This window comes from Eptatretus burgeri, chromosome 5, assembly GCF_056783735.1.
Source record: "Eptatretus burgeri isolate ZD-2024b chromosome 5, Ebu_testis_v1, whole genome shotgun sequence".
In the NCBI taxonomy this organism is placed as follows: Eukaryota; Metazoa; Chordata; class Myxini; order Myxiniformes; family Myxinidae; genus Eptatretus; species Eptatretus burgeri.
In genome coordinates, this window is record NC_140965.1 from 31,015,180 (window position 1) to 31,039,105 (window position 23,926).

General features: G+C 43.3%; 1 protein-coding gene across 2 annotated transcripts in view; it reads left to right on the forward strand.

Moving 5' to 3' along the window:
- LOC147026155 (eukaryotic translation initiation factor 4E-1A-like) overlaps window positions 1–23,926 on the forward strand; it is a 91,784-nt gene that overhangs the window by 32,498 nt on the left and 35,360 nt on the right. For both annotated transcript variants that reach the window (XM_085881275.1, XM_085881276.1), the window contains exons 4-5: window positions 11,183–11,246; window positions 14,950–15,063. In XM_085881275.1, coding sequence (XP_085737401.1) covers window positions 11,183–11,246; window positions 14,950–15,063 — 178 coding nt within the window. The remainder of the gene's footprint in view (window positions 1–11,182; window positions 11,247–14,949; window positions 15,064–23,926) is intronic.

Consider the following 23,926-nt stretch of genomic DNA (forward strand, 5'->3'; position numbering starts at 1 on the left):
CTATTCCCCCAGCTGGCAAGCCACAGGTGTATTTTGGTATCGTGATCTGAGGCGCGTAACCCGAGAATTGTGCCGAACCAGCCGGCGTTATAACCCCGGAGACCGCGGTGCTGTTAAGTGACGTCCGAATCCTTAACACTGGGGTCAAGAGTCGGGTGCGAATCCTGCCACCGCTGAATCCGTAACAGTGTATATATATATATATATATATATATATATATATATATATATATATATATATATATATATATATATATATATATATATATATATATATATATATATATATATATATATATATATATATATATATATATATATATATATATATATATATATATATATATATATATATATATATATATATATATATATATATACACACACACACATACATATACATATATATATATATAATTCCAGCAGTGCGTGCGCGTCCGCTGTTTCTCGACAACCACTGGTCCGTTGTAATTGAAACTTGCCAGGTATATTGCTGGGGCCCTGTGGATGTGCCTTTTCAAGGTTTGATATTAATCGGATAAGTGCTTCCCAAGTTATGGCCATTTATTTACCAAACCAATGACAAGACACGTTGCTGTGTAGGCGTGGCCGATGGGGACAGGGCGCCATTTAGTTACCGTGGCATAGGAGTGGCAATGGTCAATGGCAGCGAATGTCATGGCAAGCAAAGATAGGGAGGTAAACTTGATTTTAATTTGGATTTTAATTAACTCTGTGTGTGTATCACAGCAGTTGTCACTTCAATGCAAGCGATAATTCGTGGAATGCATGTGAACATTCCATACAGACACGCACCACTTCCGGATGGTGATGACTAACTGTATTCTAATAATTTCTCGATTTCTTATGCGCATTTATAGATAAACACAATGCCCCAATCCATTCGTCGTTTACGAGAGCGAAGGAACTGAGTGGTGGTTTGAAAGTTTTTTTTGGGGTTTGTTATTTTGGTTTGCACGTACGGGCACGCGAGAGCGAAGGAACAGCCTGTGTGGTTGTTTCTTGCATGCGGTTTGAAAGTTTTTTTTATCTTGCCAAAATGAAGTTTTTGCAAGATATGTTAGTCAGCTTGTATGTTTTTTTTTTTTTGTTTGTTTGTCTGTAATCACGTATAAAAAATTCTGCAGAGCACAGTTATCATTGGAAATTTTTGTAACTTCGCATATCAGAGGCCTATAGAGGTCCCTTTCAGTGCATAAAATTTTGAAGGTCAAAGGTCAAGGTCACTTTGTCGCAAATCAGGGGAGTCGACGAAACCCTTATTTTTTGAGTAATTTTGATCAGATCGTCTTCAAACTTCATGGGAATATAGTTCATGGTCTGGCGCTCAACTGATTAATTTTTGGTGGCAATTGGCCTTGACCTTCATGATTAGCGCCTCAGGTCAAACATATTTGACCCCAAGGTCAAATTTTCAAGTTTTAGGAACCATATCGTGTCGTACCTCAAATTGAACACCTCGATGAGTGCTTTCTAGATATGTCAAGCTTGAGACATGACGTCATTTGGTGAGGTTATGAGGCAAACACATATAGACCTTATAGACCTTATATACAGACCTTATAAACAGACCTTATAGAAGTCACACGTGGTCACCTTTTGGCAAGATACGGGTCACCCTGCGGGTGACATTGGTTTCTTTTTGTTGTTCTTTTTTCCACGCACGTACGGGCACGTACTAGTACATATAAAGTGCTTTACTGTATTTGGAGTGGGTGGAGCGATGATGGGACACAGACAGACAGACAGACAGACGGGGGTAGGGTTAGGGGAGTTAGCAGAGGGAAAATGGTATGCTTTCTGAACAACACAGACGCACGCACACACTTTGCCGATGTCGCCAATTTTTCGTTTATCGCCATTAGCAGATGGAGTCGGTATGATTACCGACTGCAGGTATGGACTGCATACAACCCAAAAACCTTGAGTAGCTTTTACCCTTGTTTTGGGGTATTTCAAAAATAATTAAAATTAAAAAAACCTTTCATTATAGATGTTTCAAGATGTATGTAAACATTATTTATGACCAACTGTCAATCGTCATGTGACGATTAAAAAAACAATTGGCTCTGCAATTTAGAAAACATGTTAATATGGCAAACGGCTCGGAAATGAGGTATTTATCAGCTTTGAAACTCGCAGAGAAACTACATCACGTTTCCAAAGCAAACCCAGTTCAAATTAAGATAACCATCTGCTTTTGAAACGGCAGTGAAGACGAAGGAAAATGCGATCGCTGGTACGCTGCTGAGGTTAAACGTTAAAATCTCCTGTACCTGTACGTCTGTACCTCTATCCTTGCCTTTCCGTACAAAGGTGGTGTGTTAACCGCGCATTCATTCTTGATGTCATACGTTCCAGGCATCTGCGACTCTATTAAAGCGTCAGTGAAATTTTTTTTCCACATTTTAAAGGTGATGGTTGGTTTCCCTGCTAAGCTTGTTAAATCACTGGGTGAGGAGCCTCTACCCCTGCATGGAAAACATGGCCTGTTCCAAGTTCCATCCAAAGTTCCACGTGGAAAAAGTACACAAAAAGGAGAACCACAAAGGCTTACATTTTAAATATTATTCTTTAAATATGGAATTCAAGCAAAAATTTAACAAAATGCATTTCAAAGATCTAACAGTCCAAAGAGAGCACAAAATGTTGCCGAACGCTTTTCATTGCTTAAACCAACAGAGAGAAACTCCAAACACAAGGTGGATGGAGATTATTATTATTATTATTATTATTATTATTATTATTATTATTTTGTATGAATGTTGAAGTGACAGTTATATAATGAAAACATCGCACAAAAACTTAAATAAAACATTGTCGTCTAAAAGTGAAATTGCTCAACATTTTTCAGCCAGCGAGGCACCACCCGAGGGACCGCCTGCCATCTCGCAGCTCATCAAGCCAGCCACCGCCTGTTTCACTGCAGAACAACACGTGACCAACAACGCATTTGAATGGCCCTGAACTTTGTTCAAGTCGATTGACATGCAGTATTCAGTGACAGTGTGAATACTGTAGAGTGCTCACCAAGTGGCTTAAACACTCCAACAAAGCAGTTGATAAGAAATGGCTCGCTTGACACGCTTGGATGAAGTGCACAAAAAGGAGAACAATAAAGGCTTGTGTTTTAAATTTGTAATTCAAGTGAAAAATTAACAAAATGCAATTCATAGATATAACAATCCAAGAAGAACACAAAATGTCGGCCAATGCTTTTCACAGCTCGAACCAACATAGAGGAACTCTGAACACGAGGTTGATGGAGGTGGTTTTTTTGGGGGGGTTTTTTTAACGTATGAATGTCTGGCAGGTAGATAATGAAAACGTCGCACAAAAAGTTAAATAAAGTGGATGTCATCTAAAAATGAAATTGCACAACATTTGCAGCTGGCGAAGCACCACCCGAGGGACCACCTGCCATCACACAGCTCGGTCAATGTGAGAGATGCGTACAATATATAATATATATTGATTTCAAAGTGACTGGTTGTATAATGGAAAAACAAAAAGGGGAAACGTCGTGGAAAATAATATTTCACATTTTCAGCGAGCCAGCAACCACCTGTTTCACTGCAGAACAACACGTGGCCAACAACGCACGCGAGTGGCCCTGAACTTTGTTGAAGTTAATCAACATGCAGTATTCAGTGACAGTGCGAATATTGTCGTGCTCACCAAGTGGCTGAAGCACTCAAAATAAACAGTTGATTTGAAACAGCTCGCTTGGCACATGATTAACAATCACCGAACCGTCATTTTAATAATCCACCTCCCAGACTCTGGAGATGTCCGTAATGTGAAATATGTCCGAATTGGACAAATGAGCACTTTAAAAAACAAAATCGAATTGGAACTGCTTGTAAGTCCAATTTTGGAGCAAAGATTTTATAATTCTGATTACTTTAGGAGATTCTCAAGGTTCTGGCATGTGCAAAAATGAAATAATGCCACCAACGCAACCGTCTCTGGGTGTTTATAAGCATTGCATTTTGTCCAGCAATTCGTAGCTATGATGAACAGACATTCGATATGAGTGAGGAAAGTGGAAAAAAAGAGAATAACTTTATCGTTAAGAAATCATTGCAGCTTTTTCCAAGTTAAGGCATGGTTTAGCAGGCCAAAAAACGTGATGGCTTCAGACCTCAGCGAAGTTACCTGGGATATGCCTTAATACCCAAAAGAGTGAGGTGGCTGATGATGTGCTTGATAAAGGATGTAATTAAATAAGGCTGTTAATTGTCTTCAAAGGGGGTGTTTTAACCCAAACATGCAATTTTCACTCTTGGACTTCCTTCGAGTTTTCTTAGTATGCATGCAAAGTTTCAGGCTGATAGGGTTCATGGTTTTATAGTTATGGATGACACACACACACATACACCCATTTATTTTTATATATATATATATATATATACATATACATATACATATACATATATATATATATATATATATATATATATATATATATATATATATATATATATATATATATATATATATATATATATATATATATATATATATATATATATGGATTTCCGCCCACCTATCGTGCGGGCGACCGCCTTTACCTAAATTGTGGCAACGCACGCCCACCGAACGAGCAATCTCATCGCAGCTTTTCGGATCAACGCCGAAACCCAGCTACGGGTGTTGTTAACCACACGATAAACCAGCCAACTCTTCTGTCCACACGCTACAGGGTCGATCGCCGAATTGTCGATGTACCTAATTATTCGCGCAAACAGAAATGCCGGGGATTTACACCTCAACGGAGCCTGCACGAAAACGAGCCGCTTTAAGCAGCTCGTCCGGTTTGCGATTAACGAGCGGTTTTATATCGCCAAGCCCCGTCGGACCAGATGTACGTTTTATCGGCTATTAATCAGCCAGCTATTTATTCCGAATGCAATTATGGCAGGAAAGGACGCAACGAGCAGGTGACATTTCAACAATGGGGACATTTATTTTTACACGTAAGCAATGCAATGAATGGGGGTAGGGGACGAGACACGAGCAAAAACCTACAGCCGATATCTATTTATTACGTACATGCACTTAATCAGTTCTACTTGGTAGACAAGGCGCCACAGACTTCCATGCAAAAACCCCAGAAAAGAAAGAAAGAACAGGGCTCGTAAGCCTTTAATGTTCCTCGGAGCTAGGATGACCGAAGGAGCTCTGCGAGGCCGGGCAGGTGACCTTTGTCATCCTTGAGGCGACTCGATGGGTATTTTGGTCGGCGACCCTCCGTATGTCTCTGTTGTCAACACTGCAGCTGTTGTAACGGCGGCTTGGTTGGTCCAGGGCCTCGCAGCGCGGCCTAGTCGATCAGGCCTGGCCGACGACGCTTCAGAGGAGCGAACGGGCCTTGCTCTTTTCGAGTTGATGCTCTTTAAGAGCCCGCTCACTCCTCAGCGTCGCTCGGACCGTTATGTCGCTGGCTGGCGACTTCTCTCCGGCTGGCGAATTCTCCCGACTCCAACTCGACTGCCTCCACCGACCAACAACCAACAACGACCAATCCGTTGGTGACTTGGCTGGCTCCAATGATGAACGAACTCCATTCCTCCGACCAACAGCAACCTGACTGGACTCACCAACTCGACTGCCTCCACCGACCAACTCCACTCTCGGCGTCGAAACTCGCCTTTTCATAGCCCGGAGAGGTGAAGCCGCTGTAGGCTTCGCCACCCGAAGGCGGCACTTACCCCTTTCACCCTTGAACTTTCACCCCCGGCTGGCTCCACCCCTTTCGTCGTTTTGATCCGTTTTTCAAGTCATGCGCGGCCGTGTTTGAAATCACTTTGCCGCTGTCGAGGATGCCATCGTGTTCATTTGTGGAGATGTTGTTTGTTGGGGATGTTGTTGTTGGTGAAAGATGGCGGCGCCGTGGAGATGCTGGTGAGGAGATATTGGCGGTTGTGGCGAAGGTGGTGAGGAGATGATGGCGGTTGTGGTGAAGGTGGTGAGGAGATGATTGTTTAAAATAAAGATAGGAAAGAATAACACTACCTCAAAGGTTCACAGCCCGCCACACAAATAAATCCTGTTATACATCGGTGCGGAAATCTAACCTGGACACACACTTATCGACATCACTGATCTTCAGGGAACCTGAATGGTAATCTGTGAATTTCTACAACCGTAACAATATATTATTTATTTGTTTGTTTGGGGGAGCGAACCTCATAGTTGGAGCTCGATGTTTTGGAGTATATTGTTTCTTTAAATATCCAATGTTTATGTGGTTCTGCATGTGTTGTGTATGAATTAGATGGATGGTTTTCCCCCTCTTTCCTTGTTGTTTCTCTCCCTTACTTCCCATCGTGTTGAATGGTTCTTTCCCTCATCTGTCTCATCTCTCCATCCCCCATGGGAAATGACCATAAATTCTGTGTTGTTTTTGGTCCAAAACCAAATCAAAAATGACTCTCCCCCACCACAGCTCGGACTAATTGGGTAGTGAGTGCAATCACACCATGTACTATCCCCCCCCCTCCCTTGATAATGCCATCAATCAGATGGGAAAGAGTTCGAGCCTCAAATTAACCATCCAATTGGGGCCAATTCAAACGAATATCAGAGCAGAAATAGGCAGACTTACAGAAGGCGGAAACAATAAAAGGCAGGAATCATCATCTTGGTCGTGTGTTCTTCGGGGGGTGGGGGGGTCAAGAGAGGAAGGAAGCCTTGGGGAAGAATCATGAGTAGGAGAGCCTGAGCAAGAGCATCTGGCTTGCCTTTTTTTCTTTCTTTTTTATTATTATTTTTAGACCTGGCCTCTTCTGCCTTAGGTTCCCATCCTCGCTTTCAGCACTCTGATCCAATCATTGGGTTGTGGCATGCTCGTGGGGGTGTTCTGGGCCAGTGTGATCGAGCTGCCGTTTCTCGCAGTGCACTGGGGGGAGGGGAGGTCCCGGTGTGTACTTTGTGGTTGCCACTGTCTGGCACAGTCCCAGAGCATCAAAAGAGTGCAAGAATGCAATTCAGCATGGTCACGGGGGAAGCCCGTACCTGCTAGTAGCTACGGGCTGTGCATCTTGTGCAATCACCCAGAGGGACGTGCCGTTTCCCCAACACCCTTGCATTAGGTCATGGGGGAGGGGGGGTCCGTCTTGTCTTCTCCAACTGTATATCTCTCTCTGTCCCTGTCGGAATGAAAGCGTGCCTATATTGAGGAAATGTGAAGTAAAAGTAGATATCTTATATTCCAAGGATTTGTGGGTGCCACGTATGGTTAAGGGATATGTTTGTTTGTTTGTGTTAAATAATTACGAATGTACATATGTGAGTGTAAATACGTAGTGTATATATATATAACCGTTTGGTCTCCAAGTGTAGTGCATTCTGTTTACCAGTGGTAGGGTCTAGCGATTATGTTGATATGCCTGTTATAGCGATTATCACTTTTCATATCGATACACCGGTTTTGGAAAATTCTGAATATACCGGTATTCCGAAACAACGATGTGGAAAAAAAAAACCAAAATAAAAACAACCAGTATGACACCAACAAATCAACAAATCGTATGACTTCAAGACCTCACCAGGAAGTAAGTACAATACGTTTTAACCTTTAACCCTCAGCATCCGAGCACCTGTACAAGCAATCACGTTTTTCTTTGCCCTCGTAACTGTTTTTCAAGCAATTGCCAATTGGTTATTATTTTATATAAATCCTGTGCCGAGTCTGTGATCTGCGATACCGGTATGATCATACTGGAACGGTGATAGCAATGAACTCTGAACTCTTACCTATGTCAATTGCCAGTACTGATCTCGCTTTAAAACAAAATCATTTTAAAAACAAGTTGAAGTGGGAAGTTCATTTTAAAAACAAGATGAAGTGGGAAGTAAAATAACCATTCTCATCATGGGGGCGGGGGGGGGGCGAAATGCCCTCTGTGGGAATACTTTGAAAAATTACCGTCAATGATGTGTTCATCATCTATCAATACGTAATGGACCATTGGACCATTGTGTATTTTTGTAATGTGCGCAAAGAAAATTTTTCATTCCTTTTAATAATATCTATATTCCGGTATGACCTCACCAGAAAATCGATATCGACAGAGTTTACAAAGCAGTGGCATATGGTGGTGTGGAGGTTTATAGAATAAGCTGTGGATCATCACACGTCGAGGTAAGCTCGGCATCCTTAATCATTTGCTCATGTGGCGACCCTGCTTGAATCTCAATCGAATCTGTGGCTCCACCAGGTGGCAATGCTGCACATAGGCCTAATCACTTACTCGGGAGCCATGGGGTGAACTGGCGCTTCTGGCCACACAAACGTGATTCACGGATTCTGACCGGAGTTCTCTGGACCGACCTTGACCAGGTTGCAGTGGGGAGAACAAGTATTTGATACACTGCCCATTTTGCAGGTTTTCCCACTTACAAAGCACGTAGAGGTCTGTAATTTTTATCAGAGGTACACTTCAACTGTGAAAGACGGAATCTAAAATAAAAATCTTGAAAATCACATTGTATGATTTTTCAATAATTAATTTGCATTTTATTGCATGAAATAAGTATTTGATACATCAGAAAAACTGAATTTAATATTTTATACAGAAACCTTTGTTTGCAATTACAGAGATCAGACCTTTCCTGTAGTTCTTAACCAGGTTTGCACAGACTGCAGCAGGGATTTTGGCCCACTCCTCCATACAGATCTTCTCCAGATCCTTCAGGTTTTGGGGCTGTCGCTGGGCAACACAGACTTTCAGCTCCCTCCAAAGATTTACTATTGTATTCAGATCTGGAGACTGGCAAGGCCACTCCAGGACCTTGAGATGCTTCTTACGGAGCCACTTCTTAGTTGCCCTGGCCATGTGTTTCGGGTCGTTGTCATGCTGGAAGACCCAGCCACGCCCCATCTTCAATGCTCTTGTTGAGGGAAGGAGGTTGTTGGCCAAGATCTCGTGATACATTTCCCCATCCATCCTCCCCTCAATACGGTGCAGTCGTCCTGTCCCCTTTGCAGAAAAGCATCCCCAAATAATGATGTTTCCACCTCCATGCTTCACGGTTGGGATGGTGTTCTTGGGGTTTTACTCATCCTTCTTCTTCCTCCAAACATGGCGAGTGGAGTTCAAACCAAAAAACTCTATTTTGGTCTCATCTGACCCACATGACCTTCTCCCATTCCTCCTCTGGATCATCCAGATGGTCATTGGCAAACTTCAGACAGGCCTGGACATGCGCTGGCTTGAGCAGAGGGACCTTGCGTGCGCTGCAGGATTTTAATCCATGACTGCGTAGTGTGCTACTGATGGTTTATTTTGATTCTGTGGTCCCAGCTCTCTTCAGGTCATTGACCTGGTCCTGCCGTGTAGTTCTGGGCTCATCCCTCACCTTTCTCATGATCATTGAGGCTCCACGAGGTGAGATCTTGCATGGACCCCCAGACCGAGGGAGATTGACTGTTATCTTGAACTTCTTTCATTTTCTAATAATTGCGCCAACAGTTGCCTTCTCACCAAGCTGCTTGCCTATTGTCCTGTCGCCCATCCCAGCCTTGTGCAAGTCTACAATTTTGTCCCTGATGTCCTTCGACAGCTCTCTGGTCTTGCCCATTCTGGAGAGGTTGGCGTCTGATTGATTGAATGTGGACAGCTGTCTTTTATGCAGATAACGAGTTCAAACAGGTGCAGTTAATACATGTAATTCAAACAGGTGCAGTTAATACAGGTAATGAGTGGAGAATGGGAGGGTTTTTAAAGGCAAAACTAACAGGTCTGGAGAGCCGGAATTCTTCCTGGTTGGTAGGTGATCAAATACTTATTTCAGGCAATAAAATGCAAATTAATTATTTTAAAATCATACAATGTGTTTTTCAGGATTTTTGTTTTGGATTCCGTCTTTCACAGTTGAAGTGTACCGATGATAAAAATTACAAACCTCTACGTGCTTTGTAAGTGGGAAAACCTGCAAAATGGGCAGTGTATCAAATACTTGTTCTCCCCACTGTAGGTATGGGAGCATGCACTCAAGCAGCGTGCCGCTGTGTCCACTTTCCACTGGTACTCCAGGGGTTTCCGTCTGGCCATCCCCCAGGCAGATGCCACGCCCATCCCCATCTCCTTGAGATGCCGGTCAACCTGCTGCAACCACGAGGCACGTGGTCGGCCCATTGGCCTCCTCCACTCACGAGACTCTCTCATTGAGAGAATCTGGTGAGTAGGATCAGTGTCAGGAAAATGAGCCACATGTCGATACAGCTGCAACTGACGCTCACAAATTATGCCGGTAACAAATCTCATTTGAGTCTCTTTCAGCAACTGCTCATTCGACACAAAGTCCGATCAGCGATAGCCAAGGATTCTACGTAGATACCTGGGACCAAAGGAATTAAGTCTCCGTTTCAGATCCCTGGTCAGAGTCCAAGTCTCACATCCATAGAGCAAGACTGGAAGCACCAAGGACCTGAAGACTCAGACTTTCATCCTCCTGCACAGGTACTGACAATGCCACACCCAATGATCCAGTGAATCCATGACTCCCCAGGCCCAACCCAGATGTCCAATGACCTCTGGCTCACAGCCAGCAGAGACATGAATATCACTACCAAGGTAAGTGAATCTCTCTGTGACCTCAACATCCTTGCCACAAACGGGTACAGGCAAGATAGCAGCATCCAAGATGTCATTGAAAGCCTGGATCTTAGTTTTTATATATTTTTTGCTTGCTTGCTTTTTTTTTTTTCAATACCTCCCAAAACCAAAAGTTTTCACTTTTTTATTTTTTTGACCTCCTTGTTAGCCATGTCCTGGTTGATTTAGGCCCATGACCACCTTGGTCCAAACCACAGGTTTTCATTATTTAAAACCATACCAAAATAAGATTATGATGTGGTTCAATCATACCCCTTTCCCCACCGCAATTGTATCCTCCATTGCTCTGCTCCCTCTCCCCTTTTGCCTCAAGGTGTGTATTAATGCTTGGTGAATGTCTTGTGCATTGTCCCATTTGAAGAGTATTCTTTGGTCGAAATGTCTTAGTTGAGCTTTGGTCCACACCTGAAACTGAAGCCTGATTGCTTGTAAATAATTTTGGAGATTGTGGGGATATGGTAGGAAGAAATCTGAACATGCAAATTGCCCATTTATTTTTTGCAAATCATTATTTTGTTCTGCCGATTGTGTTTCAGACTGTTCAACCACATCCAGACAGCCAGTCGCCTTATGGCAGGCTGTGATTACTCTCTCTTCAAGGTAATATTGTGTTCCATCCTTACCTAACACGAATATAAATACTACTACTACGAGTACTACTATTTGTACTCTTCAAGCGAATATAATGTATTGTGCATTTGACTGGCACACAGGAATACACCCGATTAATCCCAATATTGTTTGATTAGCATACACCGTTACGCTTGGGTAACTATTGGGCCTGTCTCACAAGTAAAAGATTGCAAATTGGTTAGTTTTGTAACTATAATTAAGATGGTCGCAGCAGAAGGATTTGTTGCACACATTTCCTTGGGATTTAAGATGCTTCAAAAAAAAATCCTTTAAATAATCCTTTAAAAAATATATATTTTAAAAGGGTGAATGTTCACTTGGCTTCATCAAATTGTCCATTGTTAACCATTTATGAATAGCTCTGAATGACTAAATTTTTGTTTTGGTTTATTATAAACTGTTTCATTGGCTTGACATTTGTCTTGTTCATAATGATTTTTTTTTTTTGGAATGGGTATAAACAATTGTTCAATTATGTATTTTCGTTCTAACCAGAATTTTTTTTTTTTGGAATGGGTATAAACAATTGTTCAATTATGTATTTTCGTTCTAACCAGAAATTAGGGTTGCTGCTATTGCTATTTGAGTAATTTATTTTTAGTTTGGCTAATGTGCTCACTCTTGTAAGACCGTGACATCAATTGGATTGGTGTTGGTCAGTTGTGCCATTTGAACACGGCCATGTATTTTCATCAGTTCTCTTCCTTTTGAATAAATCTTTCATTAATGTCCAACATAAAAAGCTGCTTCTTGTTTTCGTTTGTTTGTTATCTTGCCAAAACGAAGTTTTTGCAAGATATGTTAGTCAGCTTGTATGTTTTTTTTAAAAAAAAATTTAATTTTTTTTTTGTTTGTTTGTTTGTCTGTAATCAGGTATAAAAAATTCTGCAGAGCACAGTTATCATTGGAAATTTTTGTAACTTCGCATATCAGAGGCCTATAGAGGTCCCTTTCAGTGCACAAAATTTTGAAGGTCAAGGTCACTTTGTCGCAAATCAGGGGAGTCGACGAAACCCTTATTTTTTGAGTAATTTTGATCGGATTGTCTTAAAACTTCATGGGAATATAGTTCATGGTCTGGCGCTCAGCTGATTAATTTTTGGTGGCGATTGGCCTTGACCTTCATATGTTTTTTTTTGTTTGTTTTTTTTGGTCTGTAATCACGTATAAATCACTCTGCAGAACACAGTTATCATTGGAAATTTTTGTAACCGCATATCAGAGGCCTATAGAGGTCCCTTTCAGCGCATAAAAATTTGAAGGTCAAGGTCAAAGGTCAAGGTCACTTTGTCGCAAATCAGGGGAGTCGACGAAACCCTTATTTTTTGAGTAATTTTGATTGGATCGTCTTCAAACTTCATGGGAATATAGTTCATGGTCTGGCGCTCAGCTGATTAAATTTTGGTGGTGATTGGCCTTGACCTTCATGGTTAGCGCCTGAGGTCAAACATATTTGACCCCAATGTCAAATTTTCAAGTTTTAGGAACCATATCGTGTCGTACCTCAAATTGAACACCTCGATGAATGCTTTCTAGATATGTCAAGCTTGAGACATTATGACGTCATTTGGTGGCGTTATGAGGCAAAAGCATATTTTTCATGGTTACTCTGTAGAACGATTCTCATCGGAATCTCTCGTAGGCAGATATTCCTCAAGGAGTCGCTCCTGGTGGATAGCAGCTCTGTTCACCTCAGTGTGACATTAAAGAAGTCACACGTGGTCACCTTTTGGCAAGATTGGTTTATTGTTGTTTTTTGTTAATACTTTTAAAAAATTGTTCGATGCTGTTTATTATATTTTTGTTTTCAATAATTTGCTGTAATTCGTAGAAATTGGAATTGGTCCATTCATATAAATTGATATTTCAGAGTTAAGATAGCCTAGCTCGACTCCCTCGGTATGTACAGACTTTTTTCAGCTGTTTAGCCTGAGATCTAATCTTGGCCCAGATTCACAGGCAGGACAATTTGTCAGTCTGTGCCAGCCCTCTGATGGACTTTAAACTTGGTGGCCTGTTTGTGGAAGATAAAGATCCCAAGGTGTCCTTCGCGATGATTAGGCCAGCTATTGAAATGAAACCTGGAGAAATTCCAAATTTCTACTGGGAAGGCAAAAACAAAAGCACTCGGCAATGAAAACTGCTTTATCGGCACTGAATCTACCTTTGGGCAGACAGACGCACACAAAGACACACATCAGGTTACATTGGGCCCAGTTGACAGCAATGTGGAAGCTTTGTTCAAAAGGAATTTGGTCTGATGAGAGGTACCACCCCAAACTCACAGTAATTATATTTATTTTCAAAGCTAGTTATGCCCGCTCCTTCCGGTAATTAAATATAATGTCAATACCCAATCACTCCAGAAGGGGTCAGTGTTTATACCACTTGTACTATTCCACGTGTAAATGTTATCTCCTCTCACCCTCGTGGTAGGTCAGGTCAGGTATGGGAGCAGATACCGACCGGATCAGCGCGTGGTGGGGTGGGGTTATGTTGTGGCCATGACTTGAGCTTGGTTACCCTGAGCACATATGCAATATTTTGTGAAGATCGGCGAAGCCATTTTCAATTCTATAAGGTTCAAAGATGCATCCACTATACAGAGAATTGGCAAATTGATTACCATATTCCCAGATCACACCCAAAGAATATCGTAACTTTACAAGGCCTCACCATAAGATCACTACTGCTAAAGCCTATTGGCAGTTTGAGTCATTGTGAAAGGGATAACACCACTGAATGCGGAACTTGGAAACTTGTGAAAAGATATTGTGCTTAAAGCAATGAAATTAAAGTGTGGCATATTGAGAGGGAGGGTTTTTTCCAAAGCTGGTTTATATGAGCATGTTTGTTGAAAGGCAGAGCATTGAAAGGTCGACAGTATGGGAGAACCGAGATTAGGAAGTCGATGTATGATAAAATGCCAATGCTCACAGTACAAGCATCAGTGTATTGTGTCGTCCTGTTTCACTGTCACCAATAACTTCATTACCTCATGTGGAGCTGCCCATCTTGTTGATATGCACATCATATATGCCGAGGATGTTTCCACCTTGGAAACTGTTGAAACATCAGCTTTAATTTGCTTCCCACTGTGTTTAGCATAATGTTGTTGCCTCCCATTTGAAAAAACCTATCGTCTTCAATTACTTGCCAACACTATCATTGATAAATTATAGTGTTCCACTTTCTCTCATACAGAGGTTGTCTCTGCCTCCTGCCTCGCAAGGCCGTTGAAGCAAATTAACATCTAGACGCCACCATGTGCCATGACAGCCCGATTAGACCCAGATGCTGTTTGGTTGAATCTCATCTCGATCATTGGGTTGTGGTCATGGCCACTGCTGCCAGAAAATAAAAATCCACTTCAACCTCCAGTGCCCTTGAACGATGACTGCAAAGGATTATTATGAAGATGAAGAGCCTTCACAAATAAAAGCTCTTTCTTTCGAATCTCCCTCATTGTGTACTTTGTTTACATTGCTGAGTGTAGCATGTGAGGTACTAATGTCTGATAGCTTACAGGCTTTTCGTAGCAGCTCTTGATGTGATTATTGGGATTGTCACTCGGATTTTTTTTGTACTGCTTTGGAATGTTCAAATGAAAAATTGTCACATAATGTACCTCAAAGTTATTTAATTGCTTTCTTGTGTGTGTGCTCAACAGGATGGCATTGAACCAATGTGGGAAGATGAGCGCAACAAGAAAGGTGGACGATGGCTTGTGACACTCGGCAAAACCCAACGGCATTCTGATCTTGACCGCTTCTGGCTTGAGACTGTGAGTGCTGGAATAGTTCCTTACTGTATTGTGAATTGTTGGCTTGGTGATAGTTAAGAATTGTATCTTGCTGGCATGCTGGAGGTGGGCCGTGCTGAAGGGCATGGTTGGAGTGGGCATGACGATCGTCTGTAGGCTGGGTCAGTGGGGGAACCAGGTGGCCTCGAGGGTATGTTTAATGTTGAAAGAGGGATGAAGGAATGCATGTTGTGATGAGTTCTAAGGTGCGTGGCTTTTTTTTTTTTACCCCGGCGTTTTACCTTGTCAATTGGGGGGGGTTTTCAAATTGTTTTCTCCTCCTCATCCTCCTCACATTTATGTCAATGCTGTGATTGGTCTGCTCTGATTGTAGCAATTAACTTCAAAGGACCGACAGACAACATTGTACTGAGGTCTGCAGAAGCGTCGTCTGTCACAGAAGCGTAGTCAGACCGTCCACGAGATCAGTAACCAATCACAGCTTGAGCGCTTCAGAGCTCCTGTCAATCATAGAGTTAGGCCACGCCCAGGCACGTGGTCATTCCATCTTCACCGTTTAAACAGTCACACACAAAGGACATGTCTTCGTTTGGACATGTCTTCGTTAAGATATGGATAGAAACACAAATCTGTCATCTTTAACTGCAATGTCACCTTACATTGTGGAGTCAAACTGACAGGAATTTGTATCTGCATTTATTTTATTGAAGAAATTGATGTTATGACATGCAAGGGAGTGGGGATTGCGCATCGTCGCCATCTTGTCCTCGCTTCGAATAAAAGTAGGGCAAAAAAATTCCTTTTGTTTACTAAACTAACAATTTAGTTTTATTTTAGTTCCATTTTTACTGATATATCAACAAATTGTTGGATATTGGTATATTTTTCTTGAAATTTTGATTTAAAGTGGTGGGACGTCATGACGTCACGTCATGGTGACGTGCTTTACATTCTGCACGGTTTCACATAATAGCCGAGTTTTTGAGCGCTTTGTTAAGTAAAATTGTTAACTGGATTTACTGAGCCAAAGGAAATTTTCTGCTTACTTGAGAGAGGCAGGAGATTTCTTTCCACCGTTATTTTTTGTGTCCTGGTCACACAGGTACGAAAGGTTAAAGCTTGGAAGCTGACATTGAAAAATGTCTGCAACCAGCAAAGTTTACTTGCACAGGGCTAGACAATGGTTGGAAAAGTGAACTTAACATTTTAAGTGGGACTATTCCTTCCACACACTGACAGCTGTGAGGGTGAGGAATTGTTTTTGTTATTGTTTTATAAATTCATTGGGGATTATCCACGACGTACCATTTTTTTGTGATGTAACCTACTTTTGTGACCTGCCTGTTTAAGGCAATATATTGAAGAATATATTTTGAGCAGTTTTTGTGAAGAAATGTTTGTGACATACTTATTATATTGAACAAAATATGAAAGCAAAAGATAGAAAATGTGTCCTTTGAAGCAGTCATAAACTGTCAGGTCACAATTTTAGGTAACCTTGTGAAAAATGGTGGTTCCACTTGAATCTATCTCTGATCGCTTCGCCATGCTTGCTTTCGCGTCCGCGTGCTCAGAGTTGTGTGTTCCAGCGCGAAAGCTGCTATTGGCCCTTGCCCCCCACGCGGGGCGATGACGTCGGTCAGTTGCCGAGTTATGTTTGATAATCGGTTTTGTAAGTATCATCAACATCATTTAGTAATCGGCTTTTATTTGACCTCGAGATCATTCATGGTATTCAGCTTGTATTGTCTGGTAATCGGCTGCGCAAGTATCATCAACATCATACAGTAATCTACTTTTATTTGACACCCGATCATTCATGGTATTCATTCTTGTTGGTTTTTTTATTTTATCTGGTAATCGGCTGCCCAAGTATCAACATCATTTGGTAATCAGCTGTCATTCATGGTCAGGTCAGGTATGGGAGCATGTGCCAGAGAGCGCGTCGCTGTGTCCACTTTCCGCCGGTACTCCAGGGGCCTCCGTCTGGCCATCCCCCAGGCAGATGCCAGGCCCATCCCCATCTCCTTGAGATGATGGTCAACCTGTTGCAACCATGAGGCACGTGGTAGGCCCACTGGCCTCCTCCACTCATGGGACTCCCTCGCTGAGAGAATCTGGTGAGCAGGATCAGCGTCAGGAAAACGAGCCACATGTCCATACAGCCGCAACTGACGCTCACGGACTATGCATGTAACAAATCTCATCCGAGTCTCTCTCAGCAACCGCTCATTGGACACAAAATCCGACCAGCGATAGCCAAGGATTCTCCGAAGAGACCTGGTACCAAAGGAATTAAGTCTCCGTCTCAGATCCTTGGTCAGAGTCCAAGTCTCGCACCCATAGAGCAAGACTGGAAGTACCAAGGACCTGAAGACTCGGACTTTCGTCCTCCCGCACAGGTACCGGCAGCGCCACTCCCCATGATCCAGTGAATCCATGACTCCCCAGGCCCGACCCAGACGTCTATTGACCTCTGACTCGCAGCCAGCAGAGACATGAATATCACTGCCAAGGTAAGTGAATCTCTCCATGACCTCAACATCCTCACCATAAACAGACACAGACAGGACAGCAGCATCCAAGATGTCACCGAAAGCCTGGATCTTAGTTTTGCCTCCAGAAACCCGTAATCCCAACGGCTCCGACTCCTCATTCAGCACCTCGAGGTCCCCCAAGAGGATGTCTAAAGTCTCCGCAAAGATGACTGCATCATCTGCAAAATCAAGGTCCGAGATCTTGACATTTCCAAACGATGCACCGCAACTTGATCTCTCCGACATCCTCCCTAAAATCCAGTCCATACAAGTGCTGAAAAGTGTGGGGGCAAGTACACATCCCTGACGAACTCCAGTAACAACTGGAAATAAGTCAGAGATGGTACCACCACACTTCACAGCACTCTCAGTACCAGAGTAGAGTTCAGACATCAGATCGATCAGTTTTGGTGGCACCCCACGAAGACCAAGAATCCTCCAGAGGACATCCCGATTCACTGAATCGAACGCTTTACAGAGATCAACATAGGCTGCAAGCAGCCCCTGCCGAAACTCTCGTCTGCGTTCGGTGAGGACACGAAGTGCAAGGATACGGTCAATCGTTGACCTCTTTGGTGTAAAGCCTGACTGCTCTGGACGCTGGTGCTCAAGCAGATGGCGAACCCTATCAAGAATTATCCGAGCAAAGACCTTGCCCGGCACTGAGAGCAGCGTCACCCCTCGGTAGTTGTTGCAGTCTTGGCGATCACCCTTCCCTTTCCAGAGAGGGACAACAAGGCCCCTCTTCCAGTCAGTTGGGATGATGCCTGTGTTCCAGGCAGAGCACAAAACTGCATGCAACGACATGAGTGCAGCATTTCCACCAGCCTTGAGAAGTTCGGCATGGATGCCACAGATCCCTGGAGTTTTGCCCCGTTTCAACTGGTTCACCGCAGCCCGTGTTTCCACAAGCGAAGGTGGACCACAGTTGATTCGAGGGTCAGCAACAGGGATTGTAACACCCTTGACGTCCAACTTGACAGCTTGGGATCAGCCTGGTACAACCGCTCAAAGTAACCGGCCCAGCGGGCCTTCACTTCAGACTCCTCTGTCAAGAGCCTACCACTCTCTGCTCGAATGCAGTGCTCCGAGGGATGGGCTTGGATGAGCGTAATGCGCGAATTCCCCTGTAAGCGGGACGAGAATCACCTGTCCACAGGTGATGCTCTACCCCCTCACAGATTCCTCGCACATAGGCCTCCTTGTCCACCCTCAATGCACGTACAGTTTTACGCCTCAGCTCCCTGAACAGCTCAGCTCTGCCATTCAGCCTGGCCCTGCGACTCTGGTCAATGGTATCCAGTGTCACTTGAGAGGCAAAATTCTTCTTTGCCCTGCGGTGAGCTCCAAGGCATCCACCGGCAACATCAAGGACGGTGGTCTTGAAGGCGCTCCACAACTCTTCAGGACCCCCCAAAGCACCCAGACCCCCCAAGTGTCCACTCAGCCTATTCGCAAACTCTTCAGCTACTCTCTCATCCCTGAGCTTGGCAACATCCAGCCTAGGCTGGGATGGTACCATTCTCCAGGATTTAAGGTGCAGCTTTAGAGTTGCTACAACAAGCCTGTGGTCAGTATTGAGGAACTGAGCACTCCGGTAGACCCTGCAGTTCTGGATCATCCTCCAACGACCGTCAATGAGGACATGGTCAATCTCCTTTGCCACACCGCCAGCGTTGGAATACCAAGTCCAGCGATGAGCTTGTGGGTGCTGAAACCATGAACCAGCCACCCTAAGTCCATGACTTCTTGCAAAGTCAAGGAGCTTAGTGCTATTCTGGTTCATAGTTCCTGACCCATGGGGACCAACACACACCTCATAGCCATCCCTATCAGTTCCAGTCGATGCATTGAAATCCCCCAAGACTAGAAGTGTATCTCGTCTGGAGCACTGATCAACCACAGACTCGAGCGTGGTGTAGAATGTGTCCTTCACGGTGAGATCACTCGCCTCAGTCGGAGCATAAACAGAGACCACGGAAATGACACCTAAGGAGTGACGAATCCTTAATCTCATAATACGCTCGTTGACCGGTGTTACCTCAATTATCATTGGGGTCAGCTTATTGGACACAGCTACAGCAACTCCTTGGGTATGGTAACCATCAGAGCGACCAGACCAATAGTAGGTGTAACCACCCACCATTATCTCTCCGCAATCCGGTCTCCGAACCTCAGAGAGAGCTGCAATCCCGATGTCCAAACGCTTGAGCTCAGATGATAACAGAGACAGGTGATCATCCTCTCTTAGGGATAGGACATTCCAGGCACCCACCCGAAGGGACCGCCTCAGGTTAACCCAAGGAGACCGCCGTCTGGTGGACGACACCTCAGCACCACTCCGACACACTCTCCCGCAATCTGACCCAGGGATGTTACCCCGTGGTTTCCCTCCTATCATCAAAGATTGGGGGTCCCGAAGGCTTTGCCCCAATCCCTTCATTCGGTGAGCTGCCCTGTGAAGGGAAGCTGCACAGGAGGTACTCCCACGGAGTGGGTTTTCAGATTTTTTTGCGTTTTTGCGTTTTGCGGAATGAAGGGTTTTACGGTGGCCGGAGTGCAAATCCTGCCACCAACCTCCGAATAAGAAGTGACCCAACTGCAGGAGGACGTCCGCAGACACAGTTGGGCACTAGATATGGATGGCCGTTGGCTCACAAGGAGCTCCTCCGCCCTTTGTAGTTCATGGTAGTAGTTCGTGGTAGCATGGTCGTCGAAATCCGTCGAGGACTTTTTCCGTAATACTGTTCACAAACAAACAAACAAACAAACAAACAGAAAGGGGTGAAAACAGTAACCTCCGATCTTCGATGGCGGAGGTTAAAAATTGAGTGCCAGCCCCAAACTTGTTGGAGCACCACCCCCATCGGGCTACTCCGCCGGTGAGTCTTGTGGTGCCATGCCACCTCATACAGTTTATCACTGTGGGTGTTTTGATTTTCTTCCTTTAAAATAAGGATTACTGATACGTTTTGTGACTTTGCATGAACAGCATGATCTCTATTGAATGATAAATACAAATCAGAAAATATTTATCAACAGAAAATATTTATCAAGAATGCAGCTATTATTTAAGTTCATTTAACTAAATGTAACCACTGGCAACAACTCAGATTCATGGTAGTTCATTCATGGTAGTCAGCTTATTTTTCTTTTAGGATTGATGATTGAGTGAATGGTACATTGAGGGTGCTTGAGTGAAGCAGAGTGCACCCCACTGTGGAAAAAAAATCGTCGCCTGCGTTGGCATTAGAATAGAGGGAGTTCAAATGTTTTGCAATAGCATGTTGTTCTGCGGTTGGTGCCATTGGTAAGAAAAGTGGTGTTTTGAAAAGGTGCATTGGTAAGTTGATGGAAGTATGGTTCCTTGATGGTAGGTATGGCTGTGACGTGCACCCCGGGTGCTGGGAGCATGCAGGCCATGAGGATGCCGTAGGCCCTGAGGGGAATGCTAAAATTAATAGGCCTGGGTACCTGGGTAGAGTACCCAGAGCACCAAGTGCCAAAGAGGACACCTGGGCAAAGCTGGAAATAACTCTTCCCAATAATTCGGAAAAGAGCAGGTAAACTCGGTGTCACCCAGGGGTGCCATGTGCGAAGCAAGCATGTGGGCAGACCTGTAGGTGGAGCTGCACTTCCCAGCCACGATATTGTGCAGTCACAAGTTAAACTAGAGGGGGAGCACTCGGTAGAGTGCAAAACCTCCGCCACCAATACTGCTTGGTCACTCAAGTGAATCTCATATCCTATTCATTCAATTTGACGTCAACAGTGCTCACAGAGTTATAGTTTGCAACTTTCCCTTTTACATACTCAATTCATTCGTCATAACTACATTCCTTGAGACAGAAATTGATTTTACATGGTTATATCCACCTGAAGTTCCAAAATCAGCTGCAATTATAATTTTGGCATGTTTTTTGTTGGAAATCAATTATAACATGTAGAAATGCCAAAAAAAATCGAAATTTTGTTGAAAAAAAGTTGCAAAATTTTTTTTTCTCCAACAATTTTTTTTTGGGGGGGGGGTTGGAAATCACTTAAAACGTAGAAATGCAAAAAAAAAAAAAATTCAAATATTTTTTCAAAATGGCCGCCATAGCGGCCATATTGGATTTTGGACCAAGTCCAAAATATAATGGCATGATCCTTGGACCATACCTCATCCCCCCACCAAGTTTCGTCGAAATCCGTCGAGGAGTTTTTCCGTAATACTGTTAACAAACAAACAAACAAAGGGGTGAAAACAGTAACCTCCAATCTTCGATGGCGGAGGTTAAAAAGTGAGTGCCAGCCCCAAACTTGTTGGAGCACCACCCCCATCGGGCTACTCCGCCAGTGAGTCTTGTGGTGCCATGCCACCTCATACAGTTTATCACCGTGGGTGTTTTGATTTTCTTCCTTTAAAATAAGGATGACTGATACGTTTTGTGACTTTGCATGAACAGCATGATCTCTATTGAATGATAAATACAAATCAGAAAATATTTATCAACTCTACTGTGACTGATAATCAGCATGATTTGTCTTTATTGATTCGTTAGAAAAAAATTTAAAGACAAAATATTTATCAACTCTTTTCACGAGGAGTTAATTTTGCTTTGTATTGCAAGTTTTGCATGTAATTAAATGTTTTTTTTTTTGTGTTTTTCAGACTAAAAAAAGATTTGATGATGTGAAGCATGGGAATGATAGCATGAAGGTTATGCAGCTATTATTTAAGTTCATTTAACTAAATGTAACCACTGGCAACAACTCAGATTATTTTTGTTTTTTTAAACCATTATTATTTGTCAATAAGCGCTTCATTGTTTCTAATTTTATTTCAGGCAATGCTGCTTGGTGTTTTGGCGGAGAATTCAATGCCCTTTTCAATGGCGCCTCGGCTTACTGAACTCACTAAGGAAATGGCAAGAGATCCCAAAGCACTGAATGGATTTTTTATGGACCAGACCAGTGCATCCCACAAAATGAAGTATGGACTGTCTGCTGCAATGGAGGGGTGACGCACTCCTTATTCTCAGGTCCACTAACTTCTCCCTGAATATGGATGAATCGACGAGTGACAATCTTAAAAAGGTTCTTTTTATCCTTGTCAGTTTCTATTCACCTGTTCAACAAGCATCTGTGATACACTACTTGGCCTCTGTCTCCATAATGAAGGCAGTTATCACTCTAATGAAGTCAAAATAAATTCCCTGGGAAAACCTTGTATCGGTTCTTATGGACTCCTGCAATGTGATCCATCCTTCCATTGGGACCATACTCTGTGCAGAGCGTTGGTGCTGCCAAAGCAGTCTCCTGGCCTTTTGGGCATAATCCTGGACGGGTTGCCACTCCGACACAGGACACAAGCAAGCTGGCACTCATTTTGCCGACCTCGGAAAGATGACAGGCAGAGTCAACCCCACCTGGTATTAATTCATTAGCTGAGTGAGATTTGAACTCAGGATCTTCAGATCCCAAGCCCACCACCCTAACCATTAAGCCAACACCAGGCATAGCAATGTGATGAGAGGTTCCAAATCTGATTTTAAACACTGCTGCATCAAAGACTCACCCCTCATCTCTTCGATGTGGATGGAGACACATGTCATCATGTCCATAATGCCACTCGACAATTTTGCCAGCCATTTCACTCGAGAATTGAGGAACTTCAGGCCGACATCTTCAATGATATCAAGTGGTCCACCGACTTGCGAGACTTTCTCCAAGAGGTCTGTGAATTGATTGGAATTGGTTTCACAATGCTCTGAAAGATTTGTTTCACACAGATGGCTATCCAACTATGACGTGTCATTGTTACATCTGAGGCTCTCCGAAGCAGACATCATCTTCTACTATTCTTTCCTCAACAAAGCTGACATGTCTCTTTACCTTCCAACCCTGGTATCAATTTTCCACAAAAATGATCTTTCACCAGAAGTGAGAAGAGGCTTGAGGGAAATCATGTCATCCCTTGGTGCCAAGAATATGACTGAAGATGGGAAGAATAGGAAGAAGAGCATTTGCTTAAAACTTTTCCATACAAGCTTGGACTCATTGCTGACTTTGAAATTCTATATTTCAGTCGTCTGCATGTTGAAGCAGAATGTGATGATGTTCGAGTCAAAGACCCCTCTCATCCACAAGCTCCATGATAAGCAGATAGACGTAATCAAGAAGTTTCTTGTGTGCTTCATCAAACCTGCGGCCCTCCTCACTGCTGGGCCATCACAGCTCAGACAGCTTGATTGAGATGCTAACACACAAAGAAACAAGAGTTTGTTCTATGGAAGCTGTACATCACTGAACTAGAGTGACAAGAAGAACTCTTCCATTCAGGACTTTAAAACAAAGGCCAGACA